General features: G+C 40.8%; 1 protein-coding gene across 1 annotated transcript in view; it reads left to right on the forward strand.

Annotated features, from left to right (window-relative positions):
• Window positions 1-1,035: 1,035 nt before the first annotated feature.
• Window positions 1,036-23,981, forward strand: part of LOC126471430 (uncharacterized) — a 69,756-nt gene continuing 46,810 nt past the window's right edge. The window contains exons 1-3 of the mRNA XM_050099589.1: window positions 1,036-1,132; window positions 7,236-7,362; window positions 8,638-8,784. Coding sequence (XP_049955546.1) covers window positions 7,264-7,362; window positions 8,638-8,784 — 246 coding nt within the window. The 5' untranslated portion in view covers window positions 1,036-1,132; window positions 7,236-7,263. The remainder of the gene's footprint in view (window positions 1,133-7,235; window positions 7,363-8,637; window positions 8,785-23,981) is intronic.

Genomic DNA, 23,981 nt, shown 5'->3' on the forward strand with positions numbered 1-23,981 from the left:
CTATCGTCTCGGCAAATGAGAGCGTAATTTGTCAGCAAAGTCGGCTGTCCAACTGGGGCGAGTGCTAGGAAGTGTCTCTAGACCTGCCGTGTGGCGGCGCTCGGTCTGCAATCACTGATAGTGGCGACACGCGGCTCCGACGTATACTAACGGACCGCGGCCGATTTAGAGGCTACCACCTAGCAAGTGTGGTGTCTGGCGGTGACACCACAAGTTGACTTATGTGAGTGGTGGTGGGGGTACACACATTTAAGAAATTCAGGCCTGTGTAGACCTGGCTATACGTATATTGCTGTGACTCCACTTGCCAGGTATTTCAATGTTACGTGTAATTTAATGCCAGCTGGCACCACATCTCGCATACTTGTATTAGTCTTTCGTACAGACTCAGAAATATGGATCAAAATTATTTGAAAATAGATTTTACTCATGCAAAAATTATTTTCAACTAAACGTCATCCTCGTTAGATAACTGCCTTATTAGTATATTTGATGTTCGCAAACGATTCCTACGTGATGGCCGTTTCCATATCCAACATCTGTGATCCCGTTTTGTCTTCATCAACGTTACTATAAGATCTTCGGCTGAAAGTGGCGCAACTCCCGTACGAATAATTTCATTTGTGGTCGTCTTGAAAGTCGCGTTAGTAGAGTTTTCGACTCAGGCGTGTGGAAATGCTGACGTGCATTAGGGTAGTGTTGAGGGGATGCGTATGTAGGAAATTCGTGTCTGTGGAAACCTGGTTTGGTCATATTGCAGCAAGCAGCACCCTTCTGTTTATATTTTGGTACGTCTTTAGAAGAGACTTGTTATTATCATAACAAAAATTGATCAAAATATGAATGAATATTATTCTTTTTCTTTCTTAAAATTCGTCGAAAGGTAATGTTCTCCAATTGCAATCATGTTTTGGTCAAAGGTCTCCCAAAATGGGAAGCACCACTCGACCACGGCCACCCTTCGACCATCGATCTAGAGTCGAATGGAACACCTCAAATTATAATATCTTCATCGATCTGTACGAAGATGTTTGTTTATCTGTCAGTTCCCGGTAGTCAGTGGGGCGTCGGTCGATATTGGTCGAAGGTTGAACTGTTCCAACTGTGTAGAATTGTGTATAGCATTAGCAGTGTAAGTATACAAAATATCCTACAGTAAATTGTTATGTGTTTTAAAACTTGTAATTGAATACCATTGTAAACAAATAGATATGTGTGCTTGTGGATTTTAAATCAAATTAGAGATGTAATTAGCCATATTTGCTACATAATACGTAGACCTACAAGGTGTCGGAAAATGTGTTGTTGAAACACATTGAAGCCCGAAAACGCCCTCTTACGTAGTTTTATAAACATTTCTCCCATTTATAATACTTCACATACAGCGCTGAAGTATTGCGTTTTGTGCCGGGAGATAAAGTAAAACGGTAGCCTCCCTGTAGGTACAATTTTGTGATTGTTAACAACTACTTGCACCCACAAAGATGAAATTTGCTACAAATGAGCTAAATGTAAGTTGTTGCGGAAACTAGAACTTCTCCGAGTTATAAATGATATCCATAATTTCTATACATCTCTTTAAAAAAAAATATTTGTGATTAAGTGTGATCTGTGAGACACTATGTTTTAAAGCTTGGGCAGTGTCTGCAGACCAGATACTAATTCTGAAATAAGACTCGTGTGGAGTGCTGAAATGTTGGTAAACAGTGGATCTAGTATTTTGTTGTATAGATTCAGTATTTTATCAGCCACAAATTGGAAGTGTTTTTCACTACTGACTCCATACATTAGTGTCATTTGTTGAACTGAACATGTAGCAGATTTTTACCATCTGTTAAAATGCTGCCATGGTTTCAATAAGGTAATGAGAATGGTTTGATGAGTACATAGGAGTGTAGCCTGAGTGAACCAAACAAAGCAGAATATACTATATGGCGATCACTGCAGTTGTGCAAGGACTCGTGCAGTTTGCCTGCTTTTTACTCAGAAAAGCCTGAATGTACTGAAAATATAACAGCTTACTGCTTTAAACGTCTTTTGATAACTGTGATTATAATATTCTCATTTGGAAAGTTATAATTTTGTATGTCATGGTAAGTTTGGTTTTGTGCCAGTTTCATAACGGCAAGGCTTTGCTTTCATTTCACATGTGGACCTGGAACTTTTTTTGAAAAAAAAAAAATATTAAAACATAATTGGTGTTCCACCTGTAAGAAGCATTTGTGTTTTTGGGAGGTGACCAGTTGCTTCATGAATTAATTCCATGCTCACTTGTAAGCCTCTCCATAACTGTTTGGTAAATGAACTAGTTGAGTTGTTGGAGGGAAAAAGAGAGCAAACCACAACTAGTGCAGTCACTTGTGTGACATTTCTTGTTCAACAGATCTTTCTAGTGATTACATATGTGCTTCACTTCTCATACAGTTTGTTTACAGCTAAGTACATCCTTTGGTTTTCACTTTGCTGTAATGGTGCTTTGAAGTGATCAATTGTAGAACGTTTTATTATGATTGTTTTTGGAAATGCACTAGTTGAAACAGAATGTAAATAATTAGTTGGACATTCTGACCTACTAGGTCACTAAATATCCACGTAGCTTATAAAGCAAATTTTTAATATATGAAAGAATGTTATATTCTTAAGTTATGCTGTGATTATTTTTAGTGCTCGTTTCTGTAAGTCATTGGTTTTAGTTTAATTTTGTGAAGAAGGCATTTTATTTTGTCATATTATCAATATTAACATTTTCTGCAGTCAATGTGACTCTTGATGAGAAAGTGAATTAATCTCTGAGCACCTTTTAAACACTTCATGCTTGAAAACAAATGTAACCTGACTTTTACAATACTACTCAGGTTAACTCAAGTAATGACATATTACTATTGTACTGTAAGCTTTTTTTTTTACTTAAAATATTGGGCTGTCAACAATGATTTCTCAATTGATGAGGCACTTGTCAGTAAAGCATTATCTGTGCAGTCTGAGGCACCTTGCCACAGTTCACGTGGCTCTCCCTGTCAGAGCTTCGAGTCCTCCCTCAGGCATGGATGTGTGTGTATGGATTGTCATTACCATAAGTGAGATTAAGTAGTGTGTAAGCCTAGGGACTGATGACCTCAGCAGTTTGGTCCCATAAAAACTTACCACAAATTTCCAGTAAAGCATTTGAATGATTAATATTTAAGACAGTCTGATGTTTTGCTGAGGTCAGGTGCAGTTTATTTGTGTTTAACAGGAGGGGGTCAGAAGATAAGTATCAGTTGTACTAATACTAAAATAATATAAGAGAGTGAGATACACATGGATCAGACCCAACAATTTCTTGGAAAATTGGAAGATGGGAATATATGTAGCTAAATTTGGTCCTTTGAGCATTTTGGTTGCCAAAAGAATTATTTGTCAACAATTTATACTGCAGCAGATAATATACAGTTGGTTATTACATGTTTGTTCTATTTCAATTCTTTCTGAAGTGTTGAATGCTATTTTAATTTAAATTAAGTTTTTCATTATTTTTCAGAATAAAATTCAGTCACCAGTTGCTAAACTATCTTTATTTTGGGATTAGAAGTTTATTACAAAAAGTTGCTCAATATTGCCTTACCATGTGTCAGTAAATTTTGCAGAAGCACAGTGCAGTGACATGTACAAAAATGTGCATATTGTATTTCATAATTATATAAACACACATTGATAATTCACATTCTCATTTATGTACGTATTCAAGTTGTTATTCTAACAGCAAGGCACATTCGTGAAAGCGTATAAAAAGTATAACTACATTATACAAAGGAAAGGCCTGAATGGGGGGGGGGGGGGGAGGATGGAGTGTAATGATGGTTGGTAGCAACACGTTGTTTGCACCCCTGTATCCATTTTGTGAATGATCGGGAACACCTGCCAAAAAAAAAAAATGCACAGAGGGCATGCCCGCAAGGGGTTGGAAAGACTGGCCAGTTAAAAGCAATATCCTATTTTAGTTCTGAATACCTGATATTTCTTGGTATGCGTTTGGTCTCAATTATAACAATTTACTTTTAGTTTTTTAATTTTTTACTAATGACTAATTTGTCATAGCAGCATGACAGCCATTAAAGCAGAAGTAGGCTCCTGTAACTGTGGGCTATTGATCAGTTCATATGGACTACAGGTCAGATCATAGGCGTCTTTATTGACGAGGGAAACATGTATACCTCTGTCTAATGGAACTTTAATATCTTTTGAGCCACTCGTGACAGCGCATAAATCTGTATTTTCCTACATTGTTGATATTCCTACCTGGAGTTTCCAGTGTTCGATTTTGTGCAAAAAGTTTGTTCTGTCTGTGGACTACAACAGAGGTCTCCCACGAATCAGAAAAGCCTCCATGTTTGGCTCAGCCACATGTTCTTGCTAAGTGTCACATCACAGCGTCACATTAGACTGGCACTCTGAACTGCAATGCTGTAAACATAAGCCCTGTATGTGGCCTTGCTTACCACACTGGAAACACTTTGAATTATGTCAAGGACAAGATTGTCCATTACACCTAGAAAAACACTGAGGAGAAGATTTCCTCACATTAATCTGAAGTACACCAGTTGCACTAAGAGACTGCATCCCAGTGGGCTCGTGGTTCATTCGTGAGTTCGTGCATGGCGCACATGGGGCCACTCATTCTTCCTTCCCTGGCTGCATTTCTTTCACACTGCCCTTCCCTCCCTATTCTCACTCCTACTCGTTGCCCCCTACTTCCCCTCTCTCGGTGTTCTGATTTATATTGACCTGGCTATCCACCTGGTTCCATGTATTGCTTGCAATTTGGTTCCTTCTGCATGTTCTCTTTCATCCTTTTTGGCATTTATGTCCCTGCTTGGGGTTTGACCTCCACTTCTACATTTTATCTTTTTAGTCTGAGGTGTTTCGGGAAGAACTCCTTCCCTAGTGTCTACGGCAGGGATTCCTCTCCTCTCTTCCTTCCCCGTCGTATCACTCTTCCACCCTACTTGGTCACCAGCATGTGTAGCCAGTCCGTGTGGTGGAGTTGAGCCCTCTGACAACACGGGTATCGTGTTACTGATACCTGACTTGTTTCCTCCGCATGTATGCCAAGGAGTGGTTGATTGTCTGTCTGGAGAATCAGAATATCTGGCAACAGCTGCCGTGCCAGGCAGCTCTTGCTGTGGCTGGGTGGTGCCCACGGGGATAGCTCCTGATCAATCTGCTGCGCCTGAAACTAAAACAATTTTGTTTAGAGACAGTTCTTGTGGGGGCTTAGATGTGGTTAAACACTGTGGTAGATACAGTAGACAAAGGAGCAGATGAATGGCACCGTAACTGGTGGTTCATATTGAGCCACAGAGAAGTGTGGGAAAAGTGTTCCCAGACCCTTCAGTATTTCCATTATGTGGCAGAAGAAAAACTGGAAAGGGCCATCTTAGTTGGCATTCAGATATATTCTAGCAAGTCTAGTTCAGGAGAAGGTCGAGCAAAGACTACAACACACGTACAAATTGTTAGCAATTTACTAAAGCTCGAATATGTTAAATACTTAACTTTGGAAACACATAGTGTTCACACAGTTTACCGAGCGAGGTGTTGCAGTGGTTAGCACACTGGACTTGCATTCGGGAGGATGATGGTTCAATCCTGCATCCGGCCATCCTGATTTAGGTTTTCCATGATTTCCCTAAATCGCTCCAGGCAAATGCCGGGATGGTTCCTTTGAAAGGGAACGGCCTACTTCCTTCCCCATCCTTCCCTAATTCTATGAGACCGATGACCTCAGTGTTTTGGTCTCTTCCCCCAAACAACCCAACCCAACTCTCACAGTTTACATGCAATTGGAAATTGTTGCTGTTGCTGACTCTCGTAACATTGAACATTTCATTACAGAATAATAGTTTCACATCAGGTTTCAATTCTTTAACTGATATAAAGTTCAGAATAACTGTTATAGTCACATGCTGCAGGATCTGTACTATGGCGATACTGTCTTAAGCAGTGATTACAATTTGTAGCTGATTACATCAAGAGTTGGCTGAATGGCACTGCACTCTAACATAAATAATTTTCCTGCCATGATGGCTTAAGGGAGACACTGGGGGTGTGTACACCAATGTCTCCGATTCGTTGCTGCATTAGGCAATCACTGTCTTTACTTGTCATGCCATATTGAGGTACCAAATATCGCATGAAACCTCATTCTGTGGACAACACCCCACTCCTGACTTTCACATGAGTTCTCTGCTTTCACTTTGTTTTGTTATTGTACTTTTTTGTATGGTCATACAGTTTATGGTTTTTTATAGAATAAAAGCTCATTTAATCATACAGTGATGGATCTGGAAGCTGATTTAAGCATACAATGAAGAATTTTCCTCAACACAAATGGCCTCATTTCATTGGGTTGATGGAAATATCAGCACTGTTTCATTTTATATGAATATACGATACACTCAGGACCACGATAATTGAGTACAAACAATAATTCAACAAATTATGCAAAGACAATTTTAACAAATACCATAAAATTTGTGGATTTTTCCATTCCATGGACACCAGGTGACTGATGTTTGTTCTTTGCCATGTGGCAATAATTTTCTTTTAAATTTTGCCACAACAATTTTGCTCAATATGGGATGATGAATCTAATTTCATTATGTTTGCAACTAAACTGTTACTGTTGCAAGAGAACTTGTCAGTTGCAGTAGTTTTAAGCCAAAACATTTCTTTATAAAAATAAAACCATTTGACTAACAATCTACATCAGCTGTAATCCAGCTATTATTGTTACTAATCTCAATTGGGTTAAAGCTGGGGCACACTTCATGAAGCATTAGTGGGATGTGAGCCAAATTTTTCCCTATAGTTTAAAAGATGTTATTTGAACTTAATGTCAGTTGAACATCACCATGGAGCAATCTCTGAAATTCTTTGATAACTTACTGATGTTGACACTCTTGTACATTTCAGCTGCCCTGGTTGTTTGTCACAGTCTTGTATGCATTTTCTCTCACATAAGTAATTTTTATTGTCAATTTTCTTTATTTTGCCCCTTATCATCATCATGTCCCCCACTAATGGAGAGGTAAAGAACATAAAAGAAAAATGATCAGCTGTAAAATAAAATCTAAATCATTTGTAAACTAAGTAGATAATTTCCTGTTTTGTTCATAAATGAAGTAATTTGAAGACCCTTCTTTACTTGATTATTTGCCATGTTTAATACCTAACATAATTATACCATGTTATAGGATACCACACAGAAGTAATCTGACAAGCATGGAAAATAATATGGATGGAGCTGTTGGTGTAGAAGAGCAATATTCGTGGATGGTGATCAAGTTTGTTGATGTATTAGTTAAAAACAAGGACATCGGGGTAACTATATCTTCCTCCATATACTTTGATATGACTTGGCATTATAATCATGTTTTGAAATAATTGATGTGGGAACATCTGCCTTTGAAGTTGTTACGTGTGTTTGCTTTGTTTTGATAATGTATGCATTTACAAATTAACTGAATATTGAATCATAAAACTGAGTGAGAGGTCAAGTTAATCTTTTCACTTTTACATAACTATTACATGGTAGATGCCGTAGCAGGTGTCACAGTAACCTGATAAGTGTCTTCCATAAGCTCCTATCCTCACCTATTCTTAAAGTACTTTCTCATTACACACTTAGTTTGTAACATTCTTCAGTATCACCCCACTTCAGATACTTTCCCTTTTTTGCCCCCCATATATCCAATAGTCCATATTTCACTTCCATATAATTCTGTGCTCCAGATGTAGACTTTCAGGATCTTCTTTCAGTTCCATACCAATAGCTGATATCAGTAGAGCTCTTTCTGTCACAGAAAACTTTCTTCATCTCTTGCAATCTCCCAAAATCTTCCTTGTTTCAACTGTCCTGTGTAATCTTTAATTCCTAGGTAGATTTGTTTTACTCCTGCCTCTATACCTTGCTCCCGATTTTTGGTGTGCAATAAGTAAGATACTGTGACAGTACTTGAAAGAATATGCCCTGTCCTTTCGTTACCTCCATATTGTCTTCCCTCCTGCCATTAAAACCTCAGGTGTGTAAATCTCACTTGTTGGCTACTTTCCTAATCATTTTGTGGTCAGCCTCCCTTGTCTTCGTTGTCTGGATGGCTGTGTGATTAATCTTGTCTCCTTAAATCCATTACTTTTTTGATGGATGTGTTTATGTGACTTTCTTTTTGTTGTGTCTACTGCAAGTTTAAAAAATGACTTTAGTTAGCATTTAATTGCAATTTTATTTGATATCAGAATATTTTTTCCTTTCCCACAGTTCGAATGTTAATAATTTTCTCTGCTACAATGTAACATCATGGCCTATTTGCTCCTTTGCAAAAAGTACAAAACGGTAATACTTCCCTGAACCACGCAGTTTTCCTTCTGTAGCAGCGGGGAGGATGGACTTTACTACAAGAAACTGATTCTGATTCAGTAATTAAAAACACCTAGTTTTTTTTCTGACATACTCTCTTTTTTTATATGTTAGATTGTTTTTCCTACTGTGCACTTGGTAGTTTTCAAGAGAAGACATAACCATTGTTCACATTTGACATTTCAAAAACTTATTTTACTTTTTAAGTAACAAGGTTGCATATTAACATTTATTTGTAGATGAAGATAGATGAAACGCAGGAGAGAATTCTGGCACTGAAGAATGAACAGGCAAAAATGCTTTATCGTCATGAAAAAATATCAGAAGCCTCAAATCTCTTAGAGGTATTGTGTGTGTCCTTCCTGACAGCAAATAAGCAGTTGAGGGTAAGTACACTGCCTCCATTTAATTTGTTTCCATTTCCATACAGTTCCACATCTTGGTGGAGGAGATCCACCATATTACATGTTGGCCTGTTCATTTTCGTATGTTCCACCATTGTGGTTGGTTGAGTTTCTGTTACTGCTCCATAAGCAGCTATTGATTGTTTTATCAAAAAACTATAATTATTGATTCTTCCTGAAACAATGGGATATGAAAATGTAAAGCCAATTGAGTTTTGAAGAAAGGATTGGCAACAAGAGTTAGTCTTTCAGTAGAAGTTGCTAAAACTGGAGGAAAAGTAATACAAGGTTGGTACAGTAGTGGATTCTGTACTCCACTGTGGGAGATGGTCAAGTGGATATTACAACACATAAAATATTAGAGCACTTTATTATAACATAGAGAAGATTAATTACTTAACTTTGCTGCAATCCATTTCCACATGAATGTCATGAGTACTTATAACTGTCACTGAACTTCAGTGCATCACTTGATACTGACAAGGTACACATCTCTTCACTTGAAGTATTACTGACAGTCTTTTATGTAGAGCTCTGAATAATTCAATGTTTGCAATGCTGGCCTAGAAGAAAGATGATTGTGTCATCTTCATAGATAATCACAGACTGGGCTGAGCAGTACTCTGCTTGGCCTTAAGGAAGAGAGCGGAAGCAGCAGCGTGTGGAAACTCTTCTGGGCGTGTCTATGCCAATGTTGCTCATTCATTGATGCTTCTGGCAGCGACTATGCTCACTTGTGGTTGTGTTGCGAGGTACCAACCTTGCTTTGGCACCTTGCCTGTCAGACGGCACCACAAAAGTCAACTTGGAAAATTATTTGTGGTAGGTCTTCAGAGGAAAGTAGTTTACAAAAACTGAAAAAATGCTGTGATTTTTCTATGTCAATAGGAGGAAAACAGATGAGGGATATGAAACTGTCCACCTACACAGCATTAAGCATCAATACTAGAAACCACTTGAAGAATACAGGAGTCCAGTCAAACAAAAGAAAGCTTTTAGAAATGGATGGAAAGCACAATAAACTATTTGCAACTCTTCAAGAAAATTTTAGACTGGAGTAGTGTAAATTAACTTCAACGTTATCTAAAATTCAAAAATTTTGATTAATTGTCAACCAAATTGTGAAGAATTGATTTAACTTACAGCATTGTACTTAAAACATAAACGCAAATGCCGTAGTTTTCTTTGGACTTCGACTTGTTGAAACCTACTGGTGACATACTCTCATTGTGCTGTAGACACATTTACTTGTGCCGCATGATCTGCCCGAGTGCTGTTTTATGTAAAGTTCTGAATTCTTTGATTTTTTAACTTGGAACAAACAATCTATCAATTACAAAACAGACAATAGCTGTTAGAAGTTTCAGCCTTTGTGAACAACCTGTCACCTATTGTGTATGCCAGCAGCCAACATATGATAGAAAATGATTGTGGCAAACTTATTCAAATACTGCTTGTACATGGGTGCAACTCAAGATAGTACACAGAAATCAATGCATTTGTACCATAAAAGAAGAGTGATAAGACACACATCTACTAAAATAAATTGGACAATAATTTGCAGGCATATTGTTAGAGTTTTAAAACTACCATAGGCTACCATAAGTAAGCAGAGACTACTGTAGTTTCCCCAGTCAGTTAGTCGTACCCACATTGGGTGTATTGCATACTATTGGCCGTTACCTCATAACAATTGATGTTTTTATGTATGCAGTATGTGTCTTACTGGATTCCCCTAAAAACTGGAAGAAGCTGTGCACTGTCTAGAAACTGAATGAGGATACATAACAGGCAGGATGACCCCCCCCCCCAGGGGGTCCACATAACAGGCAGGATGACCCCCCCCCAGGGGGTCCACAACTCTTTTGTGGACACGTGCGTAGCGAGCACGGGACCCCGAGCTAATGTGGCCCTCCTTCCTTTCCGGGCTGCATACCTTCCCTTCCCTTTCCGCTTCCCTCCCCGTCCCGCATCTTCGCCCCCCCCCCCCTCACCTCTGGCTCTTTCCTTCCCTTCCCTTTCTCCCCCTCTGGGAGTATGGTTTGTGCCTACGTCCGGAGACGGACGCTCGAAACTGTTCCAAATTCCTTGCTTTTACACTTGCAAGTCCTCGTCCTTCCTCTGTCCTTCTCTTTTCCTTCCCTCTTCTCCTTGCCCTTTTCTCCGCTGCGGCATTTGAGACCCCCTTTTCTTTCCTTTCCCTTTCTCTTTTTTCCTCCCTGTGCGTGTCTGAAGGCCGACCCACGCACTTCCATGCGTAGCCGGTGACGGGGGTAACGTGTAATTCCCCGCCCCGGGTAGACAGGTAGGACACGTACGTACCCCCTGGTAACGGCCAGGCCCAGGGAGGGGTGATTACCCGAGCTGATACCTTCCGAAAGTGCCGATTGGTCCCTCCGTCCGTTTGTCGGGAGGTGTGACCTGAGGTGTGAACAATCACCTAAGGCGGGTGTGCCCTCGGTGAGGGCCCCCACAAGGGAGGAGCGCGCCATCGGAGACGCCGGTAATCATGGGGGATTCTTCCGCAATGGTTTCCTCACCTTCCACTATGTCTGCTCACAAACGTAAGTTCACTGAGTCTCAGCCACAGACGGTTCTTCCATCGTTGCCACAGTTCCTTGTTGTTTCTCGGTCTGACGAAGGTCACGACTTTTCCACGGTCAACCCTTTCATTATTCAGAAAGGTGTCGACGCAATTGCGGGTCCTGTAAAGTCTTGTTCCAGATTACGGAATGGTACCCTGTTGTTAGAAACACACAGTGCCCTCCAGGCTCAAAAATTGCTGCGTACTTCTCTGCTCCACACCTTCCCTGTCCGGGTGGAACCGCACCGTACCTTAAATTCCTCGCGTGGAGTCGTTTATACACGCTCCCTCGATGGATTGTCTGACGAAGAAATTCAGCACTACCTGTCTGACCAGGGCGTCACCGCTGTTCATCGGGTTATGAAAAGGGTTGACTCGAACATCATTCCAACCCGCACTGTCTTCTTGACATTTGACAAAGTTCAACTCCCATCAAAAATCAAAGCAGGCTATGAGATAATTTCCGTTCGCCCTTATGTCCCAAACCCTACGCGTTGCTATCGATGTCAGCGGTTCAATCACACCAGCCAGTCCTGTTCCAATCCGGCCAAATGTGTTACGTGTGGCAGTGATGCCCATGAGGGTGCTTGTCCACCTCCATCCCCTCGCTGCATCAACTGTATGGGTGACCACGCTGCTTCCTCTCGAGATTGCCCTGTTTTTAAGGACGAAAAGCTGATCCAGGAAATAAGAGTGAAGGAAAAGGTGTCGACCTTTGCTGCTCGAAAGTTACTCGCCAGTCGACAGCCCACCGTGCCTCAGAAAGGAAAATACAGCGCTGTCCTTGCTTCTCCTCGGCCAACAAAGGAGGCGGCCACACAGACTTGCGACCTCACATTTAGTACCACGGTCGTCAGATCGGCCAGCGCAAAGATCGCCCGTTCAACCTCACCTCTTTCGCCTGCCCACTCTATGGCTCACCCTTCGTCGGGTTCTGCTAAATCTCGAGCCCAAAAGTCAGACGCCAAGTCTTCAAAAAAAGAGCATTCTCGTGAAGAGTTTTTACGTACTGCAACTTCACAACCATCGGTTCCTCCTTCATCTAAACATACTTCCAAGAAGGCTACGAAGAAACACAGTTCCTCTCCTTCTCCGCCAAGGCGTGTCCCATCTACAGCACCACCTGGCGGAAATCGCCCTCGGCCATCTTCTGTGTCGCCGAGGCGCACTGTTGGTGGCCGGTCAACTGGCCGATCGTTGGTGGCAGGAGCAGCTCCTGACCAACCTATGGATCAGGATCTTCTGCCTTCGACTGAATGCCATTCCATGCTGTCGGTCGCAAGCTCTGAGCAGTCGTTGAGTTGACAGCACCCTTGGTCACGTTCCTCCATTTTCTGTTCACCCTATGTCCATTATCCACTGGAATATCCGCGGCATTCGCGCCAATCGGGAGGAATTGTCGATCCTCTTACGATCCTACTCGCCGGTCATCTTCTGTCTTCAGGAAACAAAGCTGCGTCCCCATGACCGCTTTGTTCTCCCTCATTTTCAGTCCGTCCGATATGACCTCCCCTCTGTTGAAGGCACTCCAGCCCATGGAGGACTCATGATTCTGCTCCATGATACTCTCCATTATCACCCAATCCCCTTAAACACTTCCTTCCAAGCTGTCGCCGTCCGTCTTTCCCTTTCTGGATACACGTTCTCTCTTTGTACGGTATACATTCCATCGTCTACACCAATGGCACGAGCTGATCTCCTTCATCTTCTTGATCAGCTTCCACCCCCCTATTTGCTGGTTGGGGACTTCAATGCCCACCACCCGCTTTGGGGATCTCCACATCCTTGTCCACGTGGCTCACTATTGCTAGACGTCTTCCACCAAGCGGATCTAGTCTGCCTCAACACTGGGGTCCCCACATTTTTGTCTGCCTCCACGGCAAATTTATCCCATTTGGACCTTGCGGTCGGTACTGTTCCGCTAGCTCGGCGCTTCGAATGGTTCGCCCTTGATGATACACACTCGAGTGACCACTTTCCATGTGTTCTTCGACTGCAGCCTCAACTGCCATATATGCGCTCGCGACGCTGGAAGTTTGCCCAAGCCGATTGGACACTTTATTCGTCTCTAGCGACATTCGATGACCGTCGCTTTCCCAGCGTCGACGATGAGGTAACACATTTTACCGACGTTATTCTCACAGCTGCGGAACGTTCAATACCACGCACCTCCGAATTGCCCCGGCGCCCTCCAGTTCCTTGGTGGAACGAGGCATGCCGTGACGCAATACGTGAGCGGCGACGTGCTCTTCGCATTTTCCGTCACCATCCAACTTTGGCCAACTGTATCCGATATAAGCAGCTCCGTGCGCGATGCCGTCGCGTCATCCGCGATAGCAAGAAGGCAAGCTGGAAATTCTTTACTAGCTCATTTAACAACTTCACTCCCTCCTCGGAAGTTTGGAGTCGGCTTCGACGGTTCTCAGGCGCGCCTAATTTCTCCCCGGTCTCTGGGCTCACTGTCGCGCATGGTACCTTAGTGGACCCCGTCGCAATTTCTAACTCCTTGGGTCAGCACTTTGCTGAGATTTCGAGCTCTTCAAATTACCCGCCAGCGTTTCTCCCGAAGAAACGTGCAGCGGAAGTGCGACATCTTGCTTTCTTCTCTCAAAATCGCGAAAGCTACAATACTGTTTTCTCCATGCGCGAACTCAAACATGCACTCTCTTCTTCTCGCCCCTCCGCCCCAGGACCGGATGGTATCCATGTCCAAATGTTGCTGCATTTATCAACCCATAGCCTGCGTTACCTCCTTCGCCTTTATAATCGAATTTGGACCGACAGTACCTTTCCCAGGCGATGGCGGGAAGCTATTGTCGTTCCCGTTCCGAAACCTGGAAAGGACAAACATCTCCCCTCTAGCTATCGCCCCATTTCTCTCACGAGTAGTGTCTGTAAGGTTTTGGAGCGTATGGTGAATTACCGTTTAGCTTGGTGGCTGGAGTCCCGTAGTCTTTTAACACCAGCCCAATGCGGATTCCGAAAGCATTGTTCTGCTGTTGACCATCTTGTTGTTCTCTCCACTTATATCATGAACAATTTTCTCCGGAAACGCCAAACGGTAGCAATATTTTTTGATCTGGAGAGAGCATACGATACCTGTTGGAGGACAGGCATCCTCCGCACACTGTTCTCTTGGGGCTTTAGAGGCCGGCTGCCCCTTTTTCTTCGCGAATTTATGGCAGAGCGCACATTTAGAGTGCAGGTGAACACTACTCTCTCCCGTACTTTCTCCCAAGAAAACGGGGTACCCCAGGGCTCCGTGCTGAGTATTGTACTGTTTGCCATCGCCATTAATCCAATTATGGATTGTCTCCTTCCTGATGTCTCGGGCTCCCTCTTTGTGGACGATTTCGCGATCTACTACAGCTCTCAACGGACCAGCCTTCTTGAAAGACGTCTTCAAGGATGTCTCGATCGCCTCCACTCATGGAGCATCGAAACCGGCTTCCGTTTCTCACCCAGTAAGACCGTTTGTGTTAATTTTTGGCGACGTAAGGAGTTTCTTCCGCCCTCCTTACATCTAGGTCCTGTCAACCTTCCGTTTTCCGACGTCGCTAAATTCTTGGGTCTTATGTTTGACAGAAAACTGTGCTGGTCCTCCCACGTTTCCTATCTTTCGGCTCGCTGTCTGCGTTCCCTTAACACCCTCAGTGTCCTGAATGGTACCTCTTGGGGAGCGGACCGGGTGGTCCTTCTCCGCCTCTATCGCGCCTTAGTGCGCTCGAAATTGGATTATGGAAGCATAGTCTACTCTTCTGCTCGGCCGTCTATTCTTCGGCGTCTCGACTCTATCCACCACCGTGGATTACGTTTAGTGTCTGGAGCTTTTTACACCAGCCCTGTGGAAAGCCTTTATGCTGAGACTGCTGAACCTCCGCTGTCCAATCGGCGGGCAGTCCTTCTGAGTCGTTATGCTAGCCATCTGTCTTCCATGCCTGCTAATCCAGCCCATAACCTTTTTTTCGACGCCTCCTTTGATGTCGGGTATGCAGGCCGCTCCTCCTCCCTACTACCCCCGGGGGTCCGCTTCCGTCAACTGCTCCATTCTCTTTCCTTCCGCTTTCCTAAAACCTTCTTGACAACTTGGGGTACAGCACCGCCTTGGCTCCGTCCCCGGATCGACTTGCTCAGAGACCTATGTCAATTTCCCAAGGATGGTACCCCTACACTTGTTTACCGTCGGGCATTTGCTGCTCTATGTGCACAAATGATGGAAGCCACATTTATTTACACCGATGGCTCGAAAACATCGTTAGGTGTAGGGAGTGCCTATATTGTTGGCGACACCCCAAATCACTTTCGGCTTCCCGACCAGTGTTCGGTTTATACTGCGGAGCTTTACGCTGTTCTCCAGGCTGTCCACTACATCCGCCGCCATCAGCGGATACAGTACGTAATCTGCTCAGATTCTCTCAGCTCTCTCCTAAGTCTCCAAGCTCTTTACCCTGTGCACCCTCTGGTCCACCGGATTCAGGACTGTCTGCGCTTGCTTCACCTGGGGGGCGTCTCAGTGGCGTTCCTCTGGCTCCCGGGACACGCTGGTATCTGTGGAAATGAGGCGGCCGATATAGCGGCCAAGGCTGCAGTCTCTCTTCCTCGGCCAGCTCTTCAGTCTCTTCCGTTTACCGATCTACGGAGCGGTTTATGTCGCCAAGTTACTCATTTATGGCATGCGCATTGGTCAACACTTCCCCACAATAAATTGCGGGAAGTGAAAGCCGTTCCTTGCGCTTGGACCTCTTCCTCCCGAACGCGTCGTCGGGAGGAGGTAATTTTAGCTCGACTCCGGATAGGGCACTGTCTTTTTAGTCATCGACATCTTTTAAGGGGTGATCCTCCCCCACTCTGTCCCCACTGCTCTCAGCTGTGGACGGTCAGACACCTTTTAATTGAATGCCCCTATTTTAATCCGTTACGCTCCCGTCTACAGCTATCGCCTGATCTATCGTCGATTTTAGCAGATGACACGCGCTCAGCTGACCGCGTTCTACAGTTTATTAGTGACAGTGAAATGACGTCAGTCATTTGAAGCTTTTTTTTGGGGGACAACCAACACCTTTCTATAGTGGACTTTTAAGCATTCCTTCTGCCTTTAGTTTCTCAAATTTTCTGACTTTGTTTCCATTGCTGCTGATTTTAAATTTCGTTTTTTTCCTGTTTTCTACGTCACGGGCTGGGCGCTAATGACCATAGAAGTTTTGCGCCCTAAAACCTCAAAAAAAAAAAAAAAAAAAGGCAGGATGACCTAAAAATAAAATTTGTTATACATAGTTATCCTCCTGTCTGTTACTTAAGAATAAACAGTATTTATAGCAAAACTGAAATTTTCAATGTTTAATTCAGGTTCTATTCGAAAATTATTGATTTGTAGCATGAAACAGAGAGACATAAACAACTTTTGCATTTATCAATAATAACAGGAAAATCTTGCCTTTGTTATGATGAACATCCTATTGAGTACCAAATAACAAAAGTAATTATAAATTTTTTATGTTCATGCATGTAAACTGTAATTGCATCAAAAGTAATTGCTTTGTTTATATAAAAGTGCAGAAGTTATGCAATTGACTGATTTCTGTTACTTACAAAATGCAGTTTATATTCTATAAGGATGAACAATACACATTGGACTAACATTTAATGATGTGCAGTTCTAATTATGTACAAAACAGTCGATCAAACAAACAAAAAATGGAGAAGTCGTATTTTACGTCTATGATGTCACTTGTTGTTATTACCAGGAATCATCGTAAAATAAATGAGTCGGAGTTCGTTGCTGTATGGTTTAGAGGTGATGGTGTTTGTAAAAATATTAAAGTTTCTGGTGATGTTAAGTTTTATTACCACAACTACAGTAATGTACCATTTCTTTCCTTATCTGCTGTGAAAATTATGTATTTATTTATTTTTAAGGAAAACAATACACATTGATCATAGTACACACTGATCTTGCCAAAAGCCAAGAGGCAATTCTTCTTGGTGTTGTTATTCTCATGGACACTCTGGTATGCTCTCTGTGTGAGGCACCCCTGGGTATCTATGCGAACTGCAGTGCATGATTTGCGCATGCACGGTACTGCACTGATGTCACTTTGGGTGTGGTGCTTGTGCGATTTTATTTGCGGCTGGAAGTTGATAAGGCCGAAGGCTGCCACGAGACTATATGTATAATGAATCTGGAACAATATTATCAGTTATCATACAGCACTGAGGCAAGATGGCCACGAGTGTAGAAGTGTGTGATTCGAACTTGAGAAATAGTTATAGATATGCTGTTAAAAAGGGAGTTTTTAGGTATTGTAACACTGAAATAAGAACGCTAAAAGAACGAATTGCTAAGTTACAATTGATAGTCAGTTCCTTAAGAAGCGATATTGACTCACTCGGGAAAGAAAATCAGGATCTACGATCGAAGCCAGCACTAAGTGAAGTGATGCAAGACAAAAGTAATATATCGTCCGAGTGGGTAAAAGTGTCGTACAAAAATAGTGTTCCAACTACAAAAAGAACAACAAAGTCTGCTAAAACTGTCACATTTTTGGAAAAAAACAAATATCGTGTTTTGCAAACAAGTGACTGTGACAACAACTCTCCAAATGATCGTGAACTTCAAAAGTCAGTGAACTGAAAATGAATAGTGTTTTTGCAAATAATCTCAACAACAAACACGATCATCAGGGAAAAAGATTAATGTACTATTACTAACAGACAGTCATGGCTGAAATCTATCCAGCATGCCCCGTGAGAAAAATCGCGACATAGCAGTGACTAGTATAGTGAAACCAGGAGCAGGATGTAAAAATGTTGTGGACATTAACTCTCAGACGAAATTAATGCAAGAAAATGACTTTATCATCTGTATAATGGGTTCAAACGATGCGGAAAAAAATGAAGCAGAGGTTTGCAAGAAAATGCTGCAGAATTTTTTACAAGCTAACAAATGCAGAAACACAGTAGTTGCCACATTTCCTCATAGGCATGATCTGATTTATAGTTCGTGTGTAAACAAAGAAATTCAGAAAACAAACATTAAAATAAGGAAACTGTGTTCTCAATACGGTAAGTGCGATGCACTGGATATAAGCAAGCTGCATCGAAATCTGCACACGAAGCATGGAATGCATTTGAACTATGAAGGGAAAAGGTTTGTTTGTGATCGTGTTAGTGAAATAATTAAAGAAAGACTTGTAAGGCATAGAACAATTTATCAGCTTCCTGAACATCCTTCCAACAACAGCGAGGAAAATAAAATAAACGAGAAAGAAGAACAAAAATACAACACTGCTGACGTTCCTAATTTAAACTAGAGGTATGTGATGCTGTAAATATGATTCCCAATTACCAAATCGTGAATACGCCCAAACTAAAAATTTATCACCATAATGTACAATCCCTGCATAATAAGATTGATGAAATTAACGTACTATTAACACATGAACTTAATGATATCTCAGTGTTATGCATTTCTGAGCACTGGCTTAACCCAGAATTAATCCAGAATACAAAAATAAACAAATTTGTTTTGGCTGCTTACTACTGCAGGAAAAACAGCAAGCAGGGTGGGGTAGCAATTTACACAAAGGATAATGTAGATTTTATTACACTACCTGACTTAACTAGGGCAAATGTCGAAAAGGATTATGAAATTGCAGCTATAAAAATTACTCAGTTCAACCTGGTTATTGCTACAGTTTACCGATCACCATCCAGGAATTTTGAACTTTTCTTAAACAAAATGGAGTCATTGCTAAATAAAGTAAATAAATTGGATTGTGAATTGATAATCTGTGGAGACTTCAATATTGATTTCCTCACGAATAGTGGAAATAGGGAGACCATTTTGAACCTTGCAACATCCTTCAATTTAAAGGCTGAAGTAAAAGCAGCTACTCGAGTAACAGAAACTTGCCAAACAGCTCTTGATCAGTTTCTAGTCAACACCTCACTAAAAATTTTCAATGCAGGTTTTAGTGAACATCTTGCTCAAATATTAAGCATAAAAGTACAAGGCAGTATTATTAACGATATGTCTTTCAGAACAGCATATCAAAGTTATAATCAGCATAATGTAAACTACTTCAACAACTTATTACAGAAAGAAAAATGGCTAGGAGTGTACAAAATGAACGATATAAATGAAAAATTCAACACTTTCATTGATACATTAACCCATTTCTTTGAACTTGCATTCCCACTGAAAATATTAACCATACGGGGGAACTCTAGAACAAACAGCTGGATCACAAAGGGAGTAAGGGTTTTATACTAGAAGAAAAGACTACTTCATGAAATATGTAACTCAAAAAATTCCTCACCTGTGGTACGCACATAGTATAAAAAATACTCCAAAATATTAAGAAAAGTAATAAAAGCAGCAAAAATAATGCATAATGATGGAATCATTTATAATTCAGCTAATAAATCAAAGACTATGTGGAGTGTTATAAAAAAAGAATGTGGAGAATACAGACAATCATGCAAAAATATAACACTATCACATAAAAATAAAAAAGTAGCAAACCCCTTAGAAGTAGCCAACACATTTAACAACTTTTTCACAGGTGTTGCTGATAATATGTTACAATCAAACTTTAAGAGCACCCAGGCAAATGAATATAAAATAAGTGCATGTACAAGATCAATGTATATCAGTTCTGTTTCACAAGATGAAGTAGCTAAAGCAATAAAAGGACTAAAAAATTCCAAATCGGCAGGTATTGATGATATAGCTGCAACAATGTTAAAGAAGAGCGCATCAAACCTAATTGAAGTACTCACACACTTATGCAACTGCTCACTTCAGGCAGGCACTTTCCCCCATGTATTGAAAACGTGAAAAGTTATTCCTGTATATAAAAAAGGGGATAAAGACAATGTAAATAAATACAGACCCATCACAATTTCCTCCTGCATCTCTAAAGTACTGGAAAAAGTTATGTATGAGAAACTTATAAAATTTATAAATAAAAACAGCATCCCATGTAATGAACAACATGGATTCAGAAATAAGAGGTCAACGACAACTGCTGTCTATGAGTGCATCAATTCCATCCTAAACCTGATGGACAAAAAACATGAAACAATATGAGTCGTTATTGACTTGTCAAAAGTTTTTGACATGGTGGACCATAAAATTCTGTTATGAAAGCTAGAAAGATATGGTATTCGAGGTCTGTCCAACAAGTGGATCAGTTCCTTCCTGACTAATCGTAAGCAGGCAGTGTGCATCAAGCACACAAATATTGAACTAAAACTGTATCTAATCACTTATCTGACTATAAACAAATTAAATATGGCGTACCCCAAGGATCAGTATTGGGACCCCTTCTGTTTCTTCTGTTCATAAATGATCTAAACTTAAATGTTGATGCACACAAAACAATCATATTTACAGATGACACCACGATTCTACTAAAAGGAAATGATGATGAACAGTTGCAGCAGACAGTAAACATGGTCACGAAACAACTTAGCGGCTGGGCAGAGTAGTCAGCATGTAATAAACAGTAAGAAAACCATTGCTCTAAAATTTTACAATGTTCCTAACAAGGACATGTTTATCCCATCAGTCTCTATCAATGACGAACCAGTTGGTAACAATACTGAAACCAAATTCTTAGGACTTTGGCTGCAGAGTAACATCAGATGGAATAAGCATATTGAATATCTCAATGCAGAACTGAGCAAAACATGTTACCTTCTTTGTTCATTAAAATCATGCTGTAGGGAGGAAACAGTATTGAATGCATATCATGCGTACTTTCATTCTCGTCTTAGATACGGGGTCACCTTCTGGGGAAACTCCAAAACAGCTAATAGCACTTTTAAACTACAAAAAAGGGCCATTAGAATCTTGTTTGGGTGCAAGCCTAGAGACTCTTGTAAACCCCTGTTTAAGAAATCTGGTATTCCTCCATTACCATGTGTATACATTATGGAAATCCTCTTGTTCTTTAAATTAAATGTAATAGGCAAGGACTGGAGACTGCAAAAAAAAACTGTGATATACATGATCACTTTACCAGACAAAACAGAAACTTACATATGACTCAGATCAGCACAGCACTGTGCCAAAAAGGTACTTTTCACATGGGAGTTAAGCTTTATAACGAACTTCCTGAAAACATAAAAGCTATCACTGAGGTCAATACATTTGGAAAATCTCTAAAGTCATATTTACAGCATCTGCTTTTACTCCATTGAAGAATATTTAAATTTATGAAATGTGTTATATAAATACTTACGTGTAAAGTGTAGTATTGTAACCTTAAATATGTATGACTTGAAATTACTTTCAGCCTGTATATTTATAACTTGACTTGTCCAATGTCTTATGCCTAAGCTGCTATGTAGACAACTGGACCAATAAAATATACTATACAATACAATGCACGTGCAGCAGCATTGGACAGCGAACAAAGATGCCATGTTATGGGAGGAGGTGTAGGCATTGTCGGCCAACAGTGTATTTATTTATGTTTCTTTCCCTATCAGTACTACCAGCAAGCCTACCATTTACCGTGTCATTTATGTAGTGCACTAAAACTACCAAACTATGAGCGCACCTCTGCATGTGGTCGACAGGTATTTCAATGTGTGCTTAGATGGACATTAGGCATTCTCAACCAACACAGAAGAAAGAACTGTCCTGTTATGAATAAAGTTATTGCTGTGGGACAAAGTGAGTTTAGTTAACTGCTAACACTCTAAATTACCTCTAGTTGTGGGCTATGGGTAAAGTGTTGAACACTCAGTGTACAGTTTGCAAACACACTGCTCCAGAGCTTTCAGCACCACACATACAAAAGTTCTAATTATGCTGTACACCCTACAAATAGTGAAACTGGTGGCTGGTGGAGCAAATACAGAAGGTGCCCTCTTCACATTTTGTGCATGCTCTTGCTGTGCACATCGGTTGTCTTAAGTCAGAAGCCTGTAGCCCATAGGCCAGCTTGTTGTCTAGTGTCTGACACATGTTTGTACAATCCAAAAGGCACTCATTTGAAAATGACACAGTAGCTGGAATAGCCAGACAGCACATTGCGATAAAGATTTGATAGCCAGAAATTGACAGTGTCTTCGTTTAAACAATTAAGTATGTCAGCAAAACCATACTCTTTAAGGAAATATTTAGAAAACGCTGTAGTTAAAGAGCAGTCTCTCCATATTCGTAATGTATATTACAACAAAATAGACTGGCACTGCTTTTGTGTTAACTGAGCTTTGTCTCAGTTTTAATTATGCTAACATTTAAGTATTCCTTCGCTTTGTGTGCTACTTTTAACCTTAGTCAAAAGCTGAAAACAGGTTTTCTGCTCCCCACATGTATCATGATAAAACACAGCAGCACCTATGGCAGCTGTTGGCTCTCGTGTTGATAACTTTTTAGGTGGTGAGAGGAAAGGGAAGAGGACAGGAGCAGTTAAAGGGAACAGATTTTGCAACTTTGGAGAGGGGAAAGAACAAAAATATATCATTATTGTTGTTTAATTGTCCTCTCCTCAAGTACTAAATTTTTCAGAATACTCTTTAATGAAGGAGTCATTTGAAGCAATGTCAGTGCTTTCAAGAAAATTTATTCAAATGTCTTACCTTCAGAAAGCCATTTTCTTGCAAATAATTCAGCATCACATCCACAATTAATCCACTCTTCCACAGTGACACCATCAGTGGTTCGTCAGTAAATTCTACACAGCTTTCATTCTGAATGTGCAGTACCTGGATGCGACCTTTTCTTTCACTGGGTCCAGTACATTTTCTATCCCTTTTTGACTGTGTATTACTGTAATTGTCTTCTGTACTATCTATATTTCGGCTTTTGTACCATTATTGAATACACTGCGAAAAGTTCTTAGACCATTAATACATCATATCTGTTAACACAGTCCAAAGCAGTGTTCTGTTGCAGCCGTACAACCTTGTGGCTCATTTCTGCTGTTGTGCTGGCAAGTTCATATTCATTGTAAAGGTGCTCTACTTCCTCCAACATCTCCACTTCCGTATAGCATCTTGAAATTGAAATAGTTCTCTCTTGTATCCACTGTGCAAGCACTTAAATGCTTACCATTGTACAACCTGTTACCTTCTCTCTCTTATGTGTCACCCTCCATTATTGTCTATCTTTACCCTCACAACAGTTGGGTGTACCTGATTCTGTGGTGTAAGCGACCTGCCCTTCCTGTTCAACTTTCTCCAACATGTCCCTGACAAGGGAGCTAAAAGTTCTGAAAGCTGGGTAATGTGTCATTTTACTTTTATATTTCTCACATCAGTGCTATGCATTTTGCCATCTGAAGGTAAGTACTAGTCACCTATTCTTTCTCATTATTAGGGAACTGAAAAATTGGCATTTCCAATAAATGCAAATATAGATGTGAATTCTGCTTAAAAAAAATTCGAAAGTGCAACATTAAGTATTAAACGGAATTTCGTGGTGAATTGTATCCAGATTAACTCTTCCATCACGGATGGTTTGATATACCTTTTTATTTTCTGTGTATAAATGTTGATAATGTAACCAATTTTTAGTTACTGGTATGCTTATCATCTGGGGAAGCCCAATTTTAGAAGATAATGTGCATAAGAACATGTT

The sequence above is a fragment of the Schistocerca serialis genome, chromosome 3 (assembly GCF_023864345.2).
Source record: "Schistocerca serialis cubense isolate TAMUIC-IGC-003099 chromosome 3, iqSchSeri2.2, whole genome shotgun sequence".
NCBI classification, from domain to species: Eukaryota; Metazoa; Arthropoda; class Insecta; order Orthoptera; family Acrididae; genus Schistocerca; species Schistocerca serialis.